Source organism: Hakea prostrata, chromosome 5, assembly GCF_041222555.1.
Source record: "Hakea prostrata isolate BN-2017 chromosome 5, UWA_Hpros_2, whole genome shotgun sequence".
Taxonomy (NCBI): Eukaryota; Viridiplantae; Streptophyta; class Magnoliopsida; order Proteales; family Proteaceae; genus Hakea; species Hakea prostrata.
In genome coordinates, this window is record NC_142604.1 from 40,992,305 (window position 1) to 41,016,927 (window position 24,623).

General features: G+C 38.1%; 1 protein-coding gene, 1 long non-coding RNA gene and 1 pseudogene across 7 annotated transcripts in view; 1 reads left to right on the forward strand and 2 right to left on the reverse strand.

Moving 5' to 3' along the window:
* LOC149015990 (uncharacterized) overlaps positions 1–24,623 on the forward strand; it is a 92,571-nt gene that overhangs the window by 40,279 nt on the left and 27,669 nt on the right. The gene's annotated exons all lie outside the window — the stretch shown is intronic.
* The window catches only part of LOC149015991 (polycomb group protein EMF2B-like), a 95,999-nt gene that overhangs the window by 36,661 nt on the left and 34,715 nt on the right, over positions 1–24,623 (reverse strand). For both annotated transcript variants that reach the window (XM_089157008.1, XM_089157007.1), the window contains exons 7-9: positions 24,487–24,549; positions 24,224–24,330; positions 11,078–11,142 (exon numbers count right to left, since the gene is read on the reverse strand). In XM_089157008.1, the coding sequence (XP_089013134.1) occupies positions 11,078–11,142; positions 24,224–24,330; positions 24,487–24,549 (235 nt within the window). The remainder of the gene's footprint in view (positions 1–11,077; positions 11,143–24,223; positions 24,331–24,486; positions 24,550–24,623) is intronic.
* LOC149015992 (uncharacterized) lies at positions 19,034–22,727 on the reverse strand (annotated as a pseudogene).

Here is a 24,623-nt window from a genome sequence, read left to right on the forward strand (position 1 = left end):
TCTCAATGCAGCAATGATTGTAATGAAGTCGGGACCTTCTACTGAGGTGCTGTCGCAGAAGAGAAAAGAGAAGCAAGAGAGAAGGAGAGAAGAGAATGAGAAGAACAAAAGGAGAAAGAGACGACTCCAAGGGTTGAGCCTCTCCCCTCAAGATTACCTTATTTGTACTAGAATGATACAAGCCTAAAACCAGATCCCAAAATCGATTTTGGGTTCTGTTTAGAGCTGTAATATTCAACTATAAATAAAGGTACATGAGGGCTGAGACAATGCTACAGAAGAATCATCTCAGCCTCCTCTTCTTTTTCTTTTCTCTTCTCTTCTTTTCTGGCTCTCTTGTTTCTTCTTCTCATCTGCAACTGCACCTCAGTAGGAGATTCTGGTTTTTGTTATACCTATGTTTCATGAGAGAACAAAGCATATCAAAGTGGATTGTCATTTAGTCAGAGAAAAGATATAAAGTGGATTGATTGTTCCTAGATATAACTGAATTGGTGAACAGCTAACTGATATTTTCTCCAGGTCTCTGGGGATTGGGAGAACTGAGTATATGTGTAACAAGTTAAGCATGCTCAGCATATGTGCTCCAGCTTGAGGGGGAGGGTTAGAAGAATATTCCAAAGATCTCAATGGATTTCTTGGAGTCCTTTTACTTTTGGTATTTTAGCCTTATATAAGGTTGCCTTGTATCCTCCTTAAAGCAACACAATACAGCCTCTCTTCTGGCTTCTTCTCTTCTTCTCTTCTTCCCCTCTTATCCTCTTCCTTTTTTCCTCATTCTTTCTCTATTCTTGCTACTTGACTGACAATAACCTAGTTACAGAAGCAACCGATCCAAATCTAAATTAGAAACTAATTATTAAAATGTAGAAAACAGGTACTAGACTCTTTACTAGGATTCACTAAGTGGGATTACAACTCAGATAGGAAACTAGTTAGTGTGTAATCATAAGAATGAAAACACCAAAAAGGTACTCCTCTATGCCAGCATTCCATATCAGCCCAAGAACACTGTTCACGTAAACAGTGTTGTGAGGTAGTTTCCATGTGAAGAGTAAAGTAAACCTTCTCCCTGCCCCCTTGGGTCTTCTTGATGCTTTGATTTACCTTACTGTCCAGGGTTTCTTCCTCAATTCCTACCATGTAAAAGCAAATAACCAATCATTCTTTTACCAGTTCCTGAAAATCTGCCTTGCCCATTTCCCTTCGCAACTTCTTGCATAAATTAATTGCCAAGGTCATTGCTAATTGTCTCAAGTTGGTGGTCAATTCCAAGGTTGGAAATTTCACTTTATCTTGGTGTTTCAACCCTGCAGAGACCACCGAGATACCTCACTGAAATCTGCTACAAATTCTTCAGATCCCAGTGACACATTTCGGTGAGTTTAATGTATTAATGCATATTTTGATTCTGCTTCTTCTCAACTCTGTAGTTCCTTGGATGCTTTTATTTCAATACAAATCCGAGCACAAGAAAATCCTTCCATAAGTTTGGCCCTCTTATCTGTGACCAATTGCCTCCCAGTGACACTCCTGGTTGTACTTAGACTTAAAGCAGACCAATAATGAAACGGAAAATTTGAGAATGAGATCCACTCAGGCAGAGCTCATTCTATCCACTGCAACAGTCCCTCTGGACTCCATAGCCTAAAAATGAATGGTCTCTTCTAAACAAACCATGGCTTTACCTGAAGAAACCTTGATGGATCAGCCTCCATGTTGAATTTGAACACAGAAAAACTCACTTTGAGACAGATGGACACTCATATGGCCTGAGATCTTCTGTTTCATCAGCATTTCCTTTGCAAATAGAAAGTTAGGCCACCAATACGAAGTGTCCCACTACAGCTGTCCTCCATTTCAGCTTCTCTTCTGACATCAGCTGGATTACAGGACTCTTCTGCCACTCCTTCCCTACTATATGGTGGGATGTTCTCTAGGTGCATGGCCTCACCTGAATAATTTCCAATGGCATCAGATAATAAAGCTCTCTAAGCCATTCTTACCTGAATAATTTCCAATGGCATCAGATAATAAAGCTCTCTAAGCCATTCTTACCTGAATAATTTCCAATGGCATCAGATAATAAAGCTCTCTAAGCCATTCTTCTCTTCGATCCACTAATGCTACCATTATCAACAACATCTCTGATCTTCTTCCTCCCTCCTTCACCACTACTCCATCTCCCTCCTTGGCCAAAGAGGCAAGCCTCCCAGCCATCAGCAAGCGATCACCAATCTTTCTGAACCTCCATTGTGATTGCCCAATATCAACCCACCAAGAGTCAATGCATTGGCTGTTTCCATTTGCTCATTAAGTCATATTTGTTTATTTATTTGTAAAGATTGAAATGGGATTTTGAAGAAGAAGGCAGCAAAAAGAAAAGTACAGGAAGCTTTACTGGAGGAGAAGGTGCTTAAAAAGATATCAAGGGGGCAGTAGTGAAGGTCCAAAGGATATCAACAAAGAGTCTGTCTGTTTCTTCTCAAAACCTGCTAATGATGGGGGAAGCTGTCGTCCAAACTTTCCGTTAAAGGAGGAGGGTGTCGAATGAGCAGTAGAGGTAGCTGGACGAGCCAATCTTGAAGGAGGAGTTGAAAAAGGGGTCTTTGGGATGAAGGATTGTAAAGCTCCTGGGACTGATGGGTTTTGGAGTTACATTCTATCAACATTCATGGGAAGAGGTTAAGGGCTATTTCTTGTTCTTTGAAGACTCTTACATGCCTAACTCCATTAATGCAACCTTTACAACATAATTGGCTAATTCCTATGGGTGGAGATGCGGTTACCTTTGCCGGGAACATGCCTATTGCCCTTTCTAATTTGCTATAAAAATTTGTCATAAATATCTATTGGAATCCAGCAGATGGTGGGAAAATTGGTTAGTGAAAATCAATCAGACAACTGCATCATGATATTGTTAAAGGGATTGAACAGGTGGCATCACCAGCAGAAATGTTGAAGATGGATCTACACAAAGCCTATGATTCGCTAAGTAGGAATTTCTTGTAGGAGGTTATGGGGAGGATGAGTTTCCCTACTAAGTGAGTTGGGTTAAGGTTTGTGCAAATTCCCCAATGCTTTCCATTTTAATTAATGGGAGTCCAACGGGTTAATTCTCAGGTGTAAGGGGATTTGACAAGGATATCCATCATTGTCATACCTCTCTACCCTGGAAAATAAAGGATTATGAGAAGATTGGAGGTGGATGATCAAATCAAGCTGATGCCTAGGAGTGACAGCCTGCATTTTCCATCTTATGTTTGCAGATGACTTGCTAATCTTTGTAAAGGCAAACCAGGAGTAGATAATGGCTAGCATGGGTGCCCTTACTGAGTTTGCTTCCTTCTCTACGTTACATCTCAAGTGAGTTAACTCTTCTATTAATTTAGCAGGCCTTACATGGTGCAACTTTTGGAATCAAAGAATCTCTCTGAAGTCTGAACCCCAAGCTGGTTATCCAGTATCTTGGATTTCCTCATTTTTTCAGGGAGGCTTTCTATTGGTGACCGTGCATCTGTTCTGGACAAGGTGAAGAGCAAGCTAGAATTACTAACTACACTGCTTAAGCCTTCAGGGCTGCTACATATTCTGGTCAGGATTTTGGGCTGCCAAGTAATGTGATTACCAAGCTAGAATTGATATTCCCAAATTTCCTATGGACTAGTCCTTTGGAAAGGAAATTACATTTTTTTTATCATGGGATACAGTATGTAGACCCAAGAAGGAAGGAGGTTTCAGGCTTTGGCATATTGTGCATATTAAGAACATTTCAAGCATTATGAATATGAAAGAAGAAAAAAAATCTAGTGGATTGCTTCAAAACAAGAAAGTATTTGGGTTTATTTGATTTACTGTGGATACTTGAAACCATGGCTCAGAATCATGGTTTAAAGGCTGGTTTCGAAACCATTGAATTTTTTCCCTATCTTGTTATGCAGTTTCAACTCCTAAGTCATGGTCTTTTCTCCTGATTTTGGTATACAGGTTATTCAAGGCTTACACACATTGGATGGGCCATCTTCTATTAAAAAGACAATCATTGATATGATTCTTGAATCTTGACCAAAGTCTACCCCCGTTTGCTGCAATTTAGAATACTAAATTCCTAACTTAGAAACATAAAATGAGAAATACAAGGAGCTCTAATGCACTTTAAAACAGTAACGTCAAGAACACAAATTAAATGATGTAAACCTAGATAAAGAAGCTTCGACAATTGAAGCTCCAAAGTAGTAGAAATCATGTTTTTCCCATAAAACCAAGGATTCGTGTCAAGCTATTGAAGAGACGCCAAAAGGCCCAAAACCCTAGAGACGAGACACTCAAAAACACAGAAGTTATGAGTTTTGGGCCAATACAAGTGACTTTTTGTCACTTTAGAATATCACTTTCTATTTTATCTCAAGTTTCTATTTTGGTTACTTTCTATCTTTCTTATTGCTTGGTTGACAAGTAATCTCCCTAGGATAATGTTGTACCTCAATTTAGGAAATTTACCTAAACTAAGACTTGATTTTACATTATAAATAAAGTACCAGGGGAGAGCCAAAACATACATACAAGCTCCCTCCTTCTTCTCTTCTTCTCCTTCTTCTTCAGTCTTCTTCTAATCTTTTTCTTTCTGAATTTCCTTTCAATCCCTAGATTGATTAGACATTCTGAAATTCTAACATGGTGTCAGAGAAGGTTTAATCAGCCTTGGCATTGCTTCTTCTCTCTTAATTTTGATCAATTTTCTCTGTTTTCTTCTTACTTGGTGCACAACCACCCATAGCTATTATAATAATGTGGTAGCAACTTCTCCCATGACACATATAAAGTCGTCTACCATTCCTACTGTTCAAGACCCATGGTGATCTGCTTTTTATTGAACTAGACCTGAATCTGTGCATGACAGTCTCTGGTTTTTTGAATCAATCTGCTATTTTTTTCCCATCTGGGTTATGATCGATATACTGCCTCATTCTGCACTTGTTGTCAATGCTGCTGAAACTTTGAGGGTATTATTGTATCTACCTAGAGCGAAACTCAATCACAATCTAGGAAGTTTGTGGTGGTTTGGTTACCACATCTTATTGCCCTCTTTTCTTCTAGCGGAGACTGTTTTGCTGAGATTTTCTAGTTCAGCTTCTGGTTAATGACTGGTTGGATCAGATTATTTTCTTGTTTCTCAAAATATTGAGAACACATGGTTGGTTATCACAGTTGAGGGGTAACTAAGATTGAATGTCACCTTCTAGTTTTCTATTTTCCTTTAAAAACCTCTACTTTGTTTTTCCTCTTTTTTTTTTTTTTTTGGCAGTTTGTTTGCTTTCCTAATTGAGGGGTGACAATTATCACATTACTTACCTGCTTTATCTGATTTCAGCTTTTCTTTACTCAATTAACATAATTTCTCTTCCTTTATTCCATATTCCCTCATGTCTCATGACATTCTTTCATCTTATTGGGTTTCCTTATTTATAATTACTTCCAAATTTCTTTTCCCATTATTACTCCTCAATATAGCCCTTCTTTCCTTTATTAGTGCTCCACCTATTACCTTTGTTTCCAGCATAAGTTCTCATTTCCTTATTAGTATATTTCTCATGACTTGGTCGTTGCTTCTTAAGTCATGCTACTTGCCTAGCTTTATTTAGCTTCCTCATTATGCTATTCTTTATTTGAAGACCCCCAAAAAAAATTACATAACTGCCATTAGGGTCATTTTGAAAGTTGGATCCCTCTTTGTGGTCAGAATTTACAGAATTATTATTGGGCATATATGTTAACCATTTTATTTGATGGAATCCTATTACATTAGCTTGTGAATCCAGTGCATGCATCTTATAATCTACCATAAGGAGAGTTTCGAAATTATTTCTTGAATTCAAACTTGCTAGAAGAATGAAGACTATATCTACCATAAAAGGGCACATTGGAGATTCTTAGGATTCCTGTACTAGATATTATTGTCATTTTTCGTGCACGTGTAATGCTTACCTGTGAGGAGGAGATTGTAGACTCGTTCTATCTATCCAAGATTTGTTGAAGAATGTTATTGTTGAAGATCTTTGTCCTCCTAAGATGGTATTCTACAGCAACACCTAACTAGTACTTGGTTACCTTTACCTAGCTACTTGGTCTATACTCTGTAGTAACCTATACTAACTTAATCTACCTACTTGGTCCGTAGTAACACATACTACCTTACCTACTTGGTCCACAGTAACCTATATTGCTTTTCTCCTACCTACTTGGTCCACAGTAAGCACTATTGCCTTTTACCTACCTACTTGGTCCACAGTAACCAATACTACCTTTTACCTACCCATACTTTACCTACTACTTGCCTTCTTGTGAAGAACTTATGTGGACATTGGAGCTACATCTTGGCTACCTGTGCAGACATTGGAGCTGCACCTTTCCTACCTATGATAAGTGAGTAAAATATTTTTTTATTTTGCATTTTTCTCAGCTGAAATGTGTATGGCTGCACACTAGGTACTACGGCTGCTACTAACTAGTCCTTGGTTCTTATCATACTTCTAAAAATTCTGTAGTTCCTTTCAGTTCATATATGCTGAATCGTAGCACAGGATGCCAGTTCGCAAATGAGACTGATGGACCCCATTTGATCTAATGTGATATTTAATACAAAGCTACTTCATGTACTTGGGTTGTTGGTCTCCTTTCATTAGATATATTTCATTTATGGAAACCCAAACTAAGGAATTGAAGCTGCACTGGATAAATATATTATACCTGCTCTCCATGCCTGCTCAACATAAGCAACAATTCAGCTGTACCCTCTACCTGGACATCCGTTTGCTTAACTTATCCCTGGTTGGTAGTGTGTTATTTAGGCATCTCCAAGCAGTAAAAGAGAGCCTATGGATATTGTCCACAAACCAAGTAACTTCCCACCGATCTATCTTCTGATCTTTAATTCTACTGGAATTCCAAGCTGAGTTTGTAGTAAACATACCCATGGTGTTCCCCTTCCACACAATCACCTTGAGTAACCTTAGTCTAACCATACTTGATGACTCCATCCAAATCTCTTGTGCAAGCCTTTTAACTCTCCATTCTTGGGCATAGTTGTCACGGCGACGAGGCGATGCAAGGCGGTTTAAGCTAATTGAGGCGATAAGTCGACGAGGCGCCCTCCGAGGCGCTTTTGAGGCGGTTGAGGCGTTTTAAGTGAATTTTTTAGTGTACATCTCATTCACTCTAAATCTATCATATCTTATATAATAAAAAAAAAACTAATATCAGACTACTTCAAGTCATCCAACATACTACAAACCACACATAATAGGTCCTAAATAAAAAGTCGCGAGAAGAAAGGAAGAGAAGAAGTTGTTTGTCGTTGGCCACTGCTTGCCGGAGTGTCGTCGCGGGAATGGAAGAGAGAGAGAGATTAGGGATTAGAGTGAGAGTGTGAGACTTGAGTCAAGAACTTATTCTCTTTCGATTTTGTTTGTTTTTATTTTTATTTTAACATTTGATCACATGTAGTGTCATTATACATATGCATATAAGTTCAAACAATAGATACTTTACAATCGGAATCTAATAAGTATTTCAATATATGCCTTCGATTAGGCATCTTTCTCGTGATTTAAAAAAAAAAAAAAAAAAGTGGATGCCTTATTGCCTAAAAATAAGGTGACGCCAATTTGAGGCGTTCTGAAGGAGCCCAAACGCCGAGGCGACGCCTTGACAACTATGTTCCTGGGGAAATTTTCCACCAACTCCTTTATTCTAGGATCCTACGTCATTTCTAACCTCATTTTTAGCACCTTTTTAAGAGTTCCACACGTGAATACTTTTCCCATTTCCGATCAAGGTTTGAATTAAAGGTTGTGCCTTATCCCTATACTTTAGCACTTCCCTCCAAACCCATGAGAGGTTATGAGTCTTCTGACTTATGAGTCTATGACCTTGTTTAATAGACCAAATTGAGCCCTGTTTCAAAAATAGTTCAAGTTGCGGTCAAGATCAATTAAAATTTTGTTGAAATCTTGGTTTCCTAAACAGACCAAGATGAGATACATGGGTTACAAAAAAAAATTTAATCTACTTGGCCGAGTAGTTTGAAATCTCAACCAAGATGGACCAATTCGACCTGAGTTGGATGAAACCAATTTTAAAGTGACTGCAGAATTTCAGCATGTGTAATCAGCCTAGGGACTAGAAGGAAATTCAAAAGAAGAAGAGAAGAGGGAGAGAGCTTGTGTGTGTGTGTTTTGGCTCTCCCTTGGTACTTTATTCATAATGTAAAATCAAGTCTTATTTTAGGAATGTTTCTTAAACTGAGTTATAACAAAAAAGAAAATTACACATTGCATAGAATCTCCCAAATCTACTAAAAACGACACCATCCTAGGGAGGTTACTTGTTAACCAAGAAATAAGAAAAATAGAAAGTGATATTCTAACACCCCCTTAAGTTGGAGTATACATATCAAAGGCTCCAACTTGGAATTACAAACTTCATTACACTTGAGCATATGTAGCAATAACATACACCGATAGTACTTCGTTTAGGAGATAATCAACAGCAACCTAAGTAAAAAATCTTCATGTTGAACGACCATCCAACAACAAGAGTAATAGGCAGTGGTGAAGATGAACCATATACATAAGTAGCAGCAACAATTACATCAAAGGCACTATCTAAATAATGCCAGTAGTAAGAGGGACTCCACATATGAAGATAAAATTTGAACCAAAAGTTGCATATTATTTTAGAAAAGTGGGATGTCTCTATTGACTGAAAAAGAAGAAGCCCTAAAACATGCATGTGGATTCAGCCTGCCCCTGATAGGATGGCATTGCATTGTCATGGAGCCTTAGCAAACTTGGCAGCAACTTTGGAGGCTGATCAGAAATGCAGAGGAAGTACCTATGGTTGCATATGCAGGGAAGGGGGGGGGGGGAGAGAATGATCAGTTCTAACCATGGAAATGCAAGCTATTGTTAGAGGGCTACTACTTTGCATAGCAAAGGGATTGCAGGAAGTGTCTATAAGATTAGGATCCAAGATTAGCATTTGACATCCTAAACGGAAAAATTCAAAGGCCTTGGAGAGTACAAGAATGGAAAGGAAAGAACTTAAGGAGGGAGCAAAATCAGTCTATAGACTACATGGCTGATGTGCAGATGGAGAATAGACAGCTGAGACGGGGGTTCTATGAGACTGCCTATCATGTAATTTCCTCTTACTATGAAAAGCTCAAGTGATAAAAATAACATAAAAAAAGAAGAAAAAAAAAAAAAAAAGAAAGATTACACCGATTTTGCTGGGTTGAAGTATTGGTTCGATTTAAGTCATTAGAGTATTCAATTTGCAAAACTAATGGAATTTGAATTGCTTTATTCTAATTATCTAGTTGGGCTGGATTAGGACTTCGTCTTTAGTCTATTTCGGTTTCCTAGTCAGTTTAAGTTACCTGATAGGTTTAGCATTTGGTTACACCCTTCCTTTTTAGTGTCAAAGTCATATTTTAAGTATCTTATATGAGGCTGTAACAAGGGCAAGTATTGAACACGAATTTGATCAATGAAAATGCTTTGCAAGCTGTTGCTTCTGCCTTCTTCCTCCACTGTGTGAGAGCTCAGTTCAGTGTATGATCTAAACTCAGAGGGAATTGGCGTGTATATCAGCTCAACTCCTCAGCAGAGGGAAGCTTTGGAAGTCAAAAAGCCCAGGACGTCCACAATCAAGCTCCCTCTTCTTTAATTTAAAGATCAAAACTACTGTTTTAAGTTCATATTTGATAGAAAGCAATAAGAGGCGGGCCTTAGTGCAATGGTTGGTGGAGCACAGTTGTAGCTTGAGGTCAAGGCATCGAAACAGCCACTCAAAAAAAAAAAAGGCTGGGGTAAGGCTAGGTAGGAAAATTGCCCCCCCCCCCCCCCCCCCCAAAGACTACTAGTTCCAAAGCCTTCAGCACAGGGTTGAGTGGATTCACCCATTTTCATTTGATAGCAGGCAATCTAATGCATTGATTACATACTGTCCAACCTAAAGATCAACAAGCAGCAAGTATTGATATCCATCCGCAACCTCTACATCTAACCCTAGGCTTAACCTAGTTTACTAAAACCCCTCCACAACCGAAACTCACCATTAGAATTTATTTAAAAGAAACCCAAATTGCCCATCCAACCTACTACGCCCCATCCCTTGACTGTCCCACTTGACAATCATAAAAGTTTCCTATTTCATCCTTTAGTTTCTAGTCTTTTTTTTTTTTTTCAATTAATTTGCATCTAACCATCAAAACCCTTCCATATTTGAATCACAACATCACAACACAAGCCCCTCACTTGATGCAAGTTGTATTCCCAACCAGCAGTCAAAATTCCATCATCTTCACTTTTCAAAACCCTAATTCTAATTTTGTTGAGATGGCAAAATCAGAATGCTAATCATTTCCAAGAAATCCCATCCCATCACTGTTAGATCCCCCATCATTCACTGGTCCTAACAAAACCTTCGACTAATTTCAACCATATCCTTAACCCTAACTGTATTGGCTGGTTCATCCATGATCTTGTGTAATTTGCCCTGATTGATCCTTCTAACCTAGCCCAAATATAGAATGTAAGGACTCTAAATAGACTAAAGAAGTAATTACTGTATTCCTACCTAATGATATAAAGCCCACTAAAGTGGCTCATTACAACAATTTCCCAGTGGGTCAAAAGCAAACCACATATAACCCAACCCAATGGTTATTTCCAAATCAGCTCACATCACCAAGGTCCAACCTTGCTAAGTAGGGCAAGAAAACCTCACCGCATCCTGCAATGGCAAGAGCTTCATGCACTGGTACTTTGGTATATCCTTTTATACATCATGCAAAAATAACTACTAAAGCAAGAATCAGGAATGAACTCAAGGACATACATCAACATGCAAAAGAAAGCCAATGAAGAATCAGTTTTCAGTATTTGAAACATTTCTAGACATAGTTTGACAGGAAAGGAACTTCAGTTGATTTTCAAAAACACTAAAGACCACAATATATGACAAAAAAATAAAATAAAATAAAATAAAATAAAAAAAGGCATGACGTGCATACCTTCAGTCCTGTGTTGTGTGTTGTTATGAAACTTGTAGATGAAAATGACGTTCCCGGCTCTCAAACTACATGTCCAAATGGAGAAAATAATACACTTAGAGACATTCTAAAAGATAAACAGAAAATGTTGAGCAGTGAAGGAAATATTGACTGACAAAATGAAAAGCATAACTAAACAACAGACCATTATGTTTGACTCACACTTTGGGAATAATTTAGGTTAGGGACATCGTAATTTTTTTGGTTAAAAGAATAACTTGTCATGAATACAACATTGTTGAAGTATTCGCAAGTTTGGGCTATTTTACTGTTCACGTGAACAATATTATGCTAGTGATGCTACTCTACTTTCTATTTCTAATGTATAAGTCTTGCTACATAAGTCTTGGGAGTTTTTAGAAAGTATAGTTTCTATTTTGGTGGCAGCTTCTATTTTTATAACTTTCATTTTTCAGTACTTTCTATTTTGGACAGATTTTAGGAGTTAGTTTTACTAGAAAATTATGTCCATAAGTTGTACTCTTTATTTCCTAACGTGAAAAATATTATGCTAGTGATGCTACTCTACTTTCTATTTCTAATGTAGAAGTCTTGCTACATAAGTTTTAGGAGTTTTTAGAAAGTATAGTTTCTATTTTGGTGGTAATTTCTATTTTTAGAACTTTCATTTTTCAGTACTTTCTATTTTGGACAAATTTTAGGAGTTAGTTTTACAAGAAAATCATGTCCATAAGTTGTACTATTTATTTCCTTTTTTAGAGGGTAAGATGACTTGCTTCTCAAGTTGTAATCTAGACTATTGATATCTATAAATAAGAGGCTGTGATTCTAGGAGTGTGAAGCTAGAATCGCGGGCTTATGTGATTCCTATCAATTCTTCTTCTTCCTTCTTCTCTTCTTTTTTCTTCTTCTCAATTATTGTTGTTATTGCACTGTTTTGGTTGATTAAAGTTTATTTTCTAACAAACGTCATTACCAAACCCCAAGAAGGGGAAGACAGGGGGGGGGGGGGGGGCACAACAAATCAGCTGATGGAAGCAAAAACGAAGAACTATGTCCCAGGTAACAAGACCACCTATTCCTTGGGGAACCCGTGCCAGAAACAAGGGACAAATTGCCATCAACAACACAAACCTTACAGCCACCATATGAAGGAAAGTACTAAAAAGAAACATGGTTGCATTTTGATGGATAACCAAGATTCCCAAAAACTTGCCCTTGGTTCAAACCAAGAGAAAATATGGTTGCCAATGCCATGCTTTTTCATGGAGGGCTGGCAAATTCAAGTGCATCCTTTTGTGATCTGGTTTATGAAAAAAGGGAGAATTGGTCATGGCCTTTACAGAGAGGGGTGAGGAGCAATCAGTGCTGGTTATGGAAATGCTTGCCATGTAAAGAGGAGTTCAACATTGCACTGAAAAAGGTCTTTTGGAGTTGTCTATTCGGTCATAATCTAAATGGGTGGAAAAAAATCATTAATGGTAGTATTCAGGAGCCATGGAATGTTCAGAGCATTAAGGTGATATTCTTCGTGCAGTCTCTATGCTTGGATGGAAGGAAGTTTTGCATGTGTGAAGTGGCAAAACCATACAGCAGAGTTTACAAACGGTGTGCACTTGGTGGATACAGAGCTGGTATGGAACCAGGGGAGTTCACCACTAAGTTGACAGATCTGATGAGCAAGGATGCAAAGTTATAGGTTAACCATAGAGTGTAAGAGGGATCTCTGGTTTAATGGTTAGAAGGGTCTGCCCTTCTTGGTAGGAGTTCTTCCCCTTCCTACCCCCTCCCCTCTTTCTTTTGGGGTTCTCATAAACTGCCTTTGATATATTATTTCCCATTAGTACACTAATCACTTACCAGGAAAAAGGAAAAAGAAAGAGAAACTTGACAAGGAAAAACAGTCAAATAGCACTAGCAGAGGGCATTGATGAAAAAGTTTCAAGCTGGAACATCAGCTGATAGAGATGATAGAGCTCATTAGAAGATGGAGAACAACTGGTGGGAGAACCATCTGCTGCAGAGTTATGGGCAGCAGCCCCATGTCCTGAACCATGCTGGGTTGACATGCAATTTTCAACAGTGATCCGTAGTATGGCACTTCCAACTCTCAATAACAATAGTCACACTTGATAAGGTATCAGAGGAAATTAGAAGTGTCAGTTGAAACTTGCAAAAGCTGGAGGAGTGTTAGAGATACTGAGAGATAATATGATGTAACACGATAGGAGGAGTCCCCCTATCTTGGTTTCCTTATTGGTTTAGGTCTTGGTTATTAGTGTGCTAATAATCTAAGTGAGTTTCCTGCTAAGTTTTAGGGTTAATTAGTAAGAGTTAAGAGTCATATCTGAGTTATATTTCCTTTTGTAATTCTATTTTTAGTTTATTATAAATATGTGCTTCTTGGTAAGGTAGAACACAGTCTATCAACCGGCTTGTCCTCCAATTATTCTCTCTTCTTCTCCCTTAATTTCTCTTTTACCTATTACTAGTTACAAATCTTGGGATTGTTTACATGGTATCAGAACCATGAACAATTGCAGGTTTGAGAATCGTTTAAGGCTTCTGATTTGAAGAACGAAATCCTAGTTCTTCCTCATTGAACAAGGATTTCATTTTCTGATTTTGTATGGGTTAATACAACAATAGAGATGACCAGAATCTCTTGAGGGTTACAAATTCTGGTTCTCTATGACGTTTCATTCTAAATTTCAATTTTGGGGCTCTGTGTCCACCCAAATTAAAATTAAGGTCTTGTCAAATCCGATCAAGAAGTCGAAGGTTTTCTTTTTGATTCGGTCGTGAATGGTTTTGCTCCAGCAACCTCGAAGAATTCTGGTAAAAAAAAAAAAAAGGATATTATGGATCTCATTGGTGGGTTCATAAGAAGATCTGTGATTGAAGTGAATTTTCTATTTTCCTTTTCATATCATTTTCCATGGGAAAACTTTGTTGTTGAATCTCATTCTTAGAGTTGTCATGGCTTTTTGGGAATTTCTGTCCTTAAGAAAGAGAAGGATCACTACAGATCTGGATATGAAATCTCTTCCTGGATTTTGTGATTGATGACTCGATGATGAATAGTGACCTTGTTTCTGGCTGGTTTCATTAGTTGAAGGTCTTCTCCCATGGCTCTTTGTAGGCAGTCTATGGATTGAGACACAATTTTCTACTCTTGGATTTCTGTTGTTGGACGTTAGTTACAGGTTTTCTCCTTTCCCTTTAGTTTCCCCTGGTTTAGATGTTAGAGCCATTACTATCAAGAGGTAGAAGACCGTCACATTTCCAAGATTGATTCCTTTCTTAGGCTTAACTTAATTTCCTTTTATAGTTTTTTTTTCTAGTTGATTGCCTCAATACTTTCTCTTATTCCACTTTTTAGATCCCTATATTTTGGCCTGCATGTTATCTCTCATTACATCCTTTGACTTTTTCTTTTTCAGACCACCGCCTCCTTCCCTTTTCTGGTTTAGGCCTTTTTAATACAATTCCTCCCCCCCCCCCAGATTGGTACCTTCGTTTCAAATCCTAACTTCCCTTTTCTTTATTACCGAAAAAAATTCCTCATCTTTCATTCCTAGAATTGCTCTACTTTGTTTTTGGTAAGATAGATTTGCTCTATTAGATGTTTTGGTTATTGTTTTCGTTAGAAATCTGATTAGGATTGGTTCCCTCTTTGTTTCCTTAAATTGAGGCTTAAACAAGCCAAAGAGTAAACTTGGAAGGAGAATAAGCCTAAATTTAAGGAAACAAAGTGGGAACTGTTGAAAGAGTTGGAAAAATCTTGACTTGTGTCTGAAGGACACAGGAGGAGCTTTATTTATACTCATAACTTACCAAATGCAGAACAAATCAAATCTTCACAATGTGGGAATCTTACTAGATAAATAAGAGATCTTAGAAGACCCTAAAGATCCTCATAAATCTACCCTCAATAAGGAGAACACAAAATAGAAAGTAAATCTAGAAAAGAAGTCTACTACCATCAATTTTGTTTTACAACTAACTCCACCTCAAGTTGGAGCACAAATATTATCATGCCCAACTTGCAAATAATACCACTGAAGACCTTGGTACTTAATCTCTTTGTAAGCACATCAGCTTGCTAATTGTTCGAGGTAACAAAAGTAATACGAATCGACCAAGCCTCAATCTTCTCTTTGGTAAAATGTCTGTCAATCTCCACATGCTTGGTCCTGTCATGCTATACTGGATTATGAGTTGTGCCGATTGCTAATTATTATCTAAGTACAAATGTATAGGAACCTTTGAGTCTATCCCAATCCCTGAAGTAGCTCCTGTAGCCATAGTATCTCACAAATACCCTAAGCAATCACCTTAACCTTGGCCTCAGCACTTGACCTTGCAACCACAACCTATTTCCTTGCTTCTCCAAGTCATCAAGTTACCTCCCACATACGCACAATACCCAGAGGAAAACTTTTTATCATGCAGACACCCTGCCCAATTTACATCTGTGTATACCTCAATCTTCAAGTGTCCATGAGATGAAATCAAAATTTATTTTCTACAGTGGTCTTTAAGTACCTCAAGATACAATATATTGCATCCAAGTGTGAGGAGTAGACTTCATGCATATACTAGCTGACAAGACTAACTGCAAATGTGATGTCTGGTTTGGTATGAGATAGATAGATCAACTTTCCCACCAACTTTTAATACCACATCTTGTCAACTGGTTCTCCTTCTTTTGCCATCAAGTGTAGGTTAGGCTCAATAGGAGTATCAGTAGGCTTACATTCTAGCATCCCAATTTCCTTAAGTAGATCCAGAGTATACTTCCTCTAATAGAGAGACACCACTAGCCGAATATGCAAACTCCACCACTAGGAAATATCCGAGCTTTCATTTATCTTTAATCTCAAATTTTGTTCCCGAAAAGTCGTCAAAGCTGAAATTTCATCCTAACTACTGCATGTGATCACGATATCATCTACCTATACTAAAAGTACAATAGTGTGGGAACCATCTCTTTTAAGAACAAAATGTGGTATGCATTGCTCTGCTTGTAGCCATTAGAGATCATGGCCTTATCTAATCTCCCAATCCATGCTCTCAAAGATTGCTTCAGCCCATATAAAGCCCTTTTTAACTTGCATACTTTCCCACTAGTCTCAATAGCGGAATACCTAGGTGGCACACATATGTACACTCCTCTTGGAGTTCTCTATGCAGCAAAGCATTCTTGACATCTAATTGTTGTAGGCTCCACCCCTTATTAACCGTATATGAAAGAACAGCCCAAATTATGTTCATTTTGGCAACAAGAGAAAATGTCTCCTCGTAGTCAATCCCATAAGTCTAAGTAAAGCCTTTGGCTACCAATCTTGCCTTGTACTGCTCAACAATCCCATTTGGCTTGTACTTGATCATTAACACCCATTGGCACCTAACAGTCCGCTTCCCTGCTGGCAAAGTCATCATTTCCCACGTTTTGTTTATCTCTAGAGCTCGCATTTCCTCATCCATTGCTTCCTTCTAGTTTTGGGTGGGATAATGCTTATTGCCAAGTGTTAGGAACAGAAGTAGAGGACAACGAGGAAATGAAACTTTGGAACAATAGGGATTGATATGAAACATAATTTGCTCTCAGAGATTGCTTCAGCCCATATAAAGCCCTCTTTAACTTGTATACTTTCCCACTAGTCTCAATAGCGGAATACCTAGGCGGCACACACATGTACACTCTTCTTGGAGTTCTCTATGCAGCAAAGCATTCTTGACATCTAATTGTTGTAGGCTCCACCCCTTATTCACTGTATATGAGAGAACAGCCCAAATTATGTTCATTTTGGCAACAAGAGAAAATGTCTCCTCGTAGTCAATCCCATAAGTCTAAGTAAAGCCTTAAGCCACCAATTTTGCCTTGTATTGTTCAACAATCCCATTTGCCTTGTACTTGATCATGAACACCCATTGGCACCTAACAGTCCGCTTCCCTACAGGCAAAGTCACCATTTCCCACGTTTTGTTTTTCTCTAGAGCTCGCATTTCCTCATCCATTGCTTCCTTCTAGTTTGGGTGGGATAATGCTTCTTTCCAAGTGTTAGGAACGAAGCCAGAGGACGAAGAGGAAACGAAACTTTGGAACAATAGGGACTAATATGAAACATAATTGGAAATGGGATGTTTGGTGCAATGCAATTGGTAGGTGCAAAGTAGGGTCAAAAAAGGGGCCAGAGATAGGCTCACCTTCAAAAATAGGCTTTAGAGAAACTTGTATTTCAGAACTAGGAGTTGAAGCTTCCAACTAACTTGGCACAAAAGGGTGTTCTTGCTGCTATCTTTGATATGTCTTCAGAAGTCTTCATTGTTCCTATCCAGTCACTCTATCTTCCAAAGGAGGATCATTTGCAGGAATCTCAGGGAAAATATCTAAAGGAGGAATCAAGACTGGAACCTTTTCACTAAAACTCTCCTCCTAAAGAGGTGTAGAGGAAAAGAAAGGAATGAAAATTGTTCCTGGAAGACAACATCCATAGAGAAAAAAAAAATGACGAGAACCAAGATGATGACACTTATACCCCTTTTGTGTAGGAAGACTACTCAAGAAAATGCATCATAACTCATGAGGATCCAACTTACCATAAACATGGTAGTTTCAATTAATGGCAAGACAGCCAAAAACCTTAGGTGTAGTAAAGGCTATTGTCCCTAAAAGAACCTCAAGGGGGTAGCACTGGTCTAAGACTCAGGAAGGCATTCAATTAATCAGATAAGTTGTAGTAAGAACCACATCACCCTAAAATCAAGGAGACATGCATAGTAAATATTAGGGAACGTCCTACCTCAAGTAGATGTCTATTCTTGCGTTTAGCAACCCCATTTTGAGGAGTGTCGAAACAACTGATCTGGTGTATGATGTCATGGTCAGCAAGGTAAGAAGAGAATGCATCACCCAAGTACTCAGTCCCATTTTCCATAAGAAGGATGTTGACTGTGGCGGGCCACAACCATATTATGGAAATTTTGTAAACGCGATAAAACATCACTTTTTAGAGAAGTAGACCCACGTGGTCCTGGTGCAATAGTCAATAAGTGTGATAAGCCACTTATGACCAGAAAAAGGCATAGTCTGAGAAGGACCCCACACATTAGAGTGAAGGAACAGTGCTATGATGGTCTGAAATAGGTTTAACATGCCCAACCTATTTGGCTAAAATATAAGCCTCACAATAAACATCATTCAAATTACATTATTTAACCAAATCCGGAAATAACTCAGACAAAACAGGTAAAGGAACATGGCCAAGACGACGATGCCACTACAATGAAGTAAAAAGGGCAAGAGAAGTGGAATTAGAGGCCGTAGAAAGAGCTGATGGTAGGGATGTAAATGGATCAAATTTGACTTGGATATGGTAGTATCCAAATTTGAATTCGATTATTAAACACGTTGTCCGAATTCAAATCCAATGGCCGCAGGATGTGTAAATTTATAACTGAATTCGAATTTGCTTAATTAATTGGATTTCGGATAATATCCAATCTGAATTCAAAGTAATCGGATGGATAAAAATATCCGAATGTAGTAAGGATATCCGATGTCCAATTAAAGTAATAAATATCCGGATAGAAAAAAAGTTTTTCCTAATTGACAAAAAGATTTAGAACAGATGAACCAAAATGGACAGACTAGTGATGAAACAAAAATAGTACAAATGGAAGCACTTGAAGCAATAGAATTGTTTATCAAGTTCACAAATAAATTTTAAAAAAAAAAAAAGACTTCTAAATTAACAAGTAGAAGATCTCGACCATTATCAATTGTGAAGAATGTAGAACAACAAAGGAAAATATAAAAGTAAACAATAAAAATATAATCTTTGGTTTGCAGAGGAAAGTTTCTTTGGTTCTGCTCTTAGATGTTATAAATCCCATATGACAACTACTGATAAGTGATTCAGTTCTAAGTAAAACTAAAAGTAATTATAAAAGACACTAACAAATCCTGGAACTGTAAAATCTACACAGCTGCTACAGAAATTCATCGCCGTCCCCTAGAAACTGCTTCATCCAACTCCTCTTGTGATGAAGGGAACAGGGTCTATATAACGACTCCTGAGGGTCATCCTATCTTTTTCCATTGCAGCTTTTGATTCATTTGGACTTGAAAATTCCACATATGCTTCACTAGTGGGCCTCCCATTCATATTGCGAGTGATGTGAATAGATTAGCATGAAATCTTTAAAGAAATCAATAATATCGTCCTTCCCTGCTGAAAAAGGTAATCCTCTATTATGTTGAGTAGAGTCATTCCCATCATCAAATGATTTTGCTCGAGCACTCCTACAAGGTGGATCACCACGAGCCTCCAAAACTTCACTTGCAATGGGCTTGTACTATTCTTGCCTCTTAGTCCTGAAAACTTCAATGTATCTCCTGTCCATGTTCTATTTGTTATTCTAAACTACAAAACCAACTTGAACAGGAAAACCCAAAACAACAAAGGCTTCCCCACTGAAAGAACATTGTAGCTAGGAGATTCAAAGTTTAAATTCTTGATAGAACACTCGAATGAACTGGTCTACTAGGAGTAGATGAAGAGACTAGAAGTAGAAACTAGAAAGAGATGAAGAGTCATAGACTCATAAGACATGACGTCTAAAGAGACTTCATGTTTTGGACTCTTCATCTCATTCTTGAGTGTTAGGCCCAATTAATGTAATGGTGTGTTAGTAGTTTGATGTAGTTAGTTACTATTATTAATGAAGGGATAATGATATATTCCCCAAAATTAAACTTTAATCAGATACGGATATCGGATATCGGATATGGATAGTATCCGTCAAATATCTAACCCAATCGGATAATATCCAACTTAAAATTGGCATCGAATTCGAATCCAATTATTTATCAAATCATCTGAATTCAAATCCAAATCGAATTTGGATGCTCTTAAATGGATAAAAATACGAATCGAATTCGGATTTTTGACCATCCGTTTATCTCCCTAATTGATGGAGACCCATTTGACAGGTAGAGTCCCCATCGGTCTATCACTACCAATCGTACGCCCCATTTCCAAGTCCTAAAACACACAATGAGATCGAAAAAAGGTTATTCTACAGTTCATTCCACGAGCAAGGCTACTATATATAAAAGGTTAGCCCAAAACTTAGGAACATTCAAAACAAAAGATAGAGCAAGAGAAAGTGAACAAATAATAGATCCCCATCAGACGTTCAAACATCCTGAGCAAAGGGAATAGAGCAATAAGTATGCAACAAGGAGGATGAGCCAATCATATGATCGCTTGCCCCAAAGTCGATTATCTAGTAGGGATAAGTCGGATTGACACTGTGACAACTAAAAATACCTATGAAGGACCATGGATCAGCAAAGGGAACAATGGTAGAAGCTACACTTGCATTGGAAGTCGGCGCTGGAGAAGACATGTCAAGTCTAAACATCAAATGGCAAAGTTGCTGGAGCTCGTTTAGTATTTAAGGTGTCAGAACTAGCTTGGTTTGCAGATGCTTGATTGCTACAACTTCTAACACTTGTCTTTCGTATGACACCCTTTGCCACAGTACTTGCACTTCACTAGAGTGCGAGAATCACCAGAACCAGCCACTAATGTAGACCTGTTCAGATGACTAAGTGTGTACTATATCTGCCCTCCGACTGTCCTCAGTGTCAACCATAACATAGGCTTGCTCCAGAAAAGGAAAATGTTCCTAGAAAATAATCTATGCTCAAATTTGATCATACTGAATATTCAGCCCTGCCAAAAAATCATACACTCTAAGTTTGTCTTCCCACTTCTAATAGAAAGCAACATCCACAACACAGTATAGAGTAAAATGACCATCAAAGTCAAGGGTCTGATAATAGCCTCGAAGAGTGTTGTAGTACCAAGACAAGGTAAACTCCTTTTGTTGCAACTAATGAAATTTCAATTTGATTTCAAAGCATTATGCATCAGTACCAACCCTGGAATAAGTGTCTTTGGCAGCCTTCCATATGATAGCAACATCCAGAAAGAGGAGGTAACTCTCTGCAATACTTGGTGCAATGGAATTAAGGAGAAATCACATAACCAAGCATTCATCTGTCTCCCACTAATCTTGAGCCACACCAAGAGAAGAAGGCTTGATAGAGGTTCCATGAAGATGGCCAATCAAACCGCAAGAAAAACAGAACGAGACCACCGAAGATAACTGGTCCCATTAAGCTTAACGGTGGTCATCTAAAAAAACCAAGATCCCATGAAACAGAGGAAATGAGAGGATCCTCCATACCAGATGCACCCAAAAGAATAATTTTTTTGAACACAGGATGCATGATGTGATGGACCTTGAAGTGTTGTATAAGTGATTGGATGCCCCTAGAGCCTATCACATGAAGATCGAGAGAAAAAAGAAGAGGCAATGGGTTTTGGAGCAAGTATGGTTAGGTTTAATGGTTCGATGGGTGCAATGGGAAAAAAAAGTTTTTGGTTGGGTTCGATGTTTTTAGAGCAAGTTGCAGGTTCTTTACGATGGAAAAACTTGAAAAACAAAGTTCGATGGTGGAGGCAATGGTGTTTTAGAGATGCAATGCCCAAGCACAAAGATTGATGGAAGATGGAGGTGAGGTGATGGTATTTCAGGTTATAGGTTGAGTCGCGCAGTGGGTGGCAATGGGTCTAGCGAAGTCGCAAGGAGGTGGCGATGGATCTAGTGGAGATACAGGTTGCAGGCAATGAACTAAAAAAGGTAAAAGAACGTGGCGATGGGAAGAAACTTGTTGCAGAGGTCTAGCGACAGTGGCACAAGAGTCAGAGAAGCTTGGCGATTGTGGCGGAGGATTGGTAGGCTCAATGGTGGCTCTACAAATGTAAGGAAAAAAATTCCTATGGTAAATACACGATTAAAGGTAGGTGATGCTCTGCAATTGAGGGTGAAGGTGAGAAAGGGATGACAATGGTGATGGTGCTCAATGAAGGATCAAGTAGGCTCTAATACCATGTTGAAAGAGTTGGAGCAATCCTAACTTGTGTCTGGATCAAAGTAGGTTTTATTACCATGTTGAAAGAGTTGGAGAAATCCTAACTTGTGTCTAAATGACACAGCAGGATCTTTATTTATACTCAACTTACCAAATACAGAACAAATCAATCCTCCCAGTGAGAATCTTTCAAGAAAAATAAAAGATCCTAGTAAATCTACCATCAATAAGGAAAACACAAAAATAGAAAGTAAAACTAGAAAATAGGTCTACTACCATCAATTCTGTCTTACAACAAGAACCAATCTTAATTAAATATCCAACCAAACAATAATGGTAATTAAATATCCAACCAAACAATAATGGTAACACAAAATAAAGCCAGTCTAGGAATCAGAAAGCAGAATCATGAACAGAACCAGAAAATATAATCAGAAAAAGAAGCAGGAATTGAACCCAAAACTAAACCAAAAACTGGGAAAACAAAAAAAAACAAAAACTGAACAAAAACAAAAACTTAAAATAACCAATCGAACCACCAATCTTGTACACAAACAACGCAAACCCTTTAGACTTCTCAGTCTGCTTGTCAAAACCTAATGGCCCTTCTTCTATCTCACCATATAAAGAAATATGAGCTAAGAGATGATCTGCCAGCATATCTGGTGGAACATTCCCAACATAAATATTCCACATTGAGACATCAACTGCCTGGGACTGATTAACAGTGGATCCAGAATTCCCGGTAGTCGTAAGCTAAGTAACATCAGTTGATCATCTATCTTCTTGCTAGGTTCCTTCAACGCTAGCATAGCACCATCGATGTGCTTAAAAGTGACAAAGCTATAACTTTTACTCTTACCTGTAACCTTGTCAAGAATTACCATGGCTTCTTGAAGATCACCGTATTGTGAGAACAGAGTATGTATGCCTTTGGTGGTTGTGTCCCAACCCAGACCACGGATGAGGAGCTTGCGTTATGTTGGTTCGCTATCAACAATGGAACGGACTACATCAAGAACATCCAAATGAAGGACAACAGCATCTCAAAGGATGTTAAGCAGCAGCTCTTGAGTGAAGGATTCGATAATCTTACGAGCATTTTCCAGTGTCACCATTCTCATCGGCTTTTATCTTTTTGGTAACGGGATCCACGGTTTCTAGGGTCAGAATTGCAAAGGGGTTCTTTCTCAAAAAAAAAAAAAAAAAACTGACTGCAATTCATGGAGATTTTTCTCTACTGAATTTAACACCTTAAAAGATGACTTCTTACTTTGAGCAAGAAAGTATCTAATACCCATAACCCTTTTTTCTCTTTTTCATTTTCAAGTTTGGTTTAACCAAAGAAACTTGACAGAAACTGAAAATAAATCTTTATAGGAACTTTAATTCATCTTCTTCATTGAACTAGGGTCCATTCTTTAAACTAGAAACCTAAACAACTGTTTCACTAGCAATGGATTATGGCTCTGAAACCATGTAAACAATCCCAAGATTTGTAACAAGTACTGGGTAGAGCGAAGAAGAAAGACAGATTGAGGGAAGAAGAACTGGAGAACATGGTTGGGCAATAAGTCTATGTATTCTACTGTACCAGCAAGCACATATAATAAACTGAAAATAGGATTACAAAAGGAAACTCAAATATAACTCTTAACACCTATCTAATTAGACCTAAATCTTAGTAGGAAGCTCTCTTAGACTAGGACGCTAATGACCATAGACCCAATTAGGAAACCACTAACACCAAAGACCCAAACTAATAAGGAAACCACAATAGGGGGACTCCCCCTATCATGTTACATCATATTATCTCTTATTTATCTCTAACACAACAGATAGGCTTCAGCAGCAGGAGCTTTGAGCCCCCAAAATCTCTAGGTGCAGTTTTATGGAGTATATGGCAAGATAGAATTAGTAGGTACTGGGACATAACATGTTTAAATAAACTTGTGGATCAGATGGGGAGTGGGGACAAGGTGACAAAAAACTTTGCTTGGTTGACTTCCAATTTTATGATTTTCAGACCTGCCTATAGCATTCAAAGAGACAAATCTTTATTCCTTTTAATTGAGTTCTGCTGCTTTTGCATAGGTTTTAGAACACATATGGTGTATAGTGACTTTTTTACCTGTGTATCTACAAGCAAAAATAGTGCTTCTAACAAAACAAAAAACGAATTAATTGCTTACCGCATGGTACTAGACGACAATGAGGGTATGCGTGAATACGAAGTATAAGGATATTCTGCCGCCGCAATCTCTTGTACAGAAATATTAACTTGCAAGTTTTCCAAATCCTGCAAAATAAATAAATAAATAAAAACCAACAAGAAGGGGTAAAGTAATTAACATAATTAGATCTCTAGATAGCTACAACTTTCAGCAGCCAAAGTAATGGAAGAAACAATTTTTGCCCAACTATAGAATTTAAAATCCCAGGAGCAACAGCGTACCTTAGTTGCAAGGTTATGAGGAGTGCTGACAGATATACTTTGGCCTTCTTCCAAAGAGCCAGGCTGCAAAAGAAAATTAAACCTTGACACAAAATCCAACCTATTAATGAAAACAAGGATAAAGCCAACTCTTACTA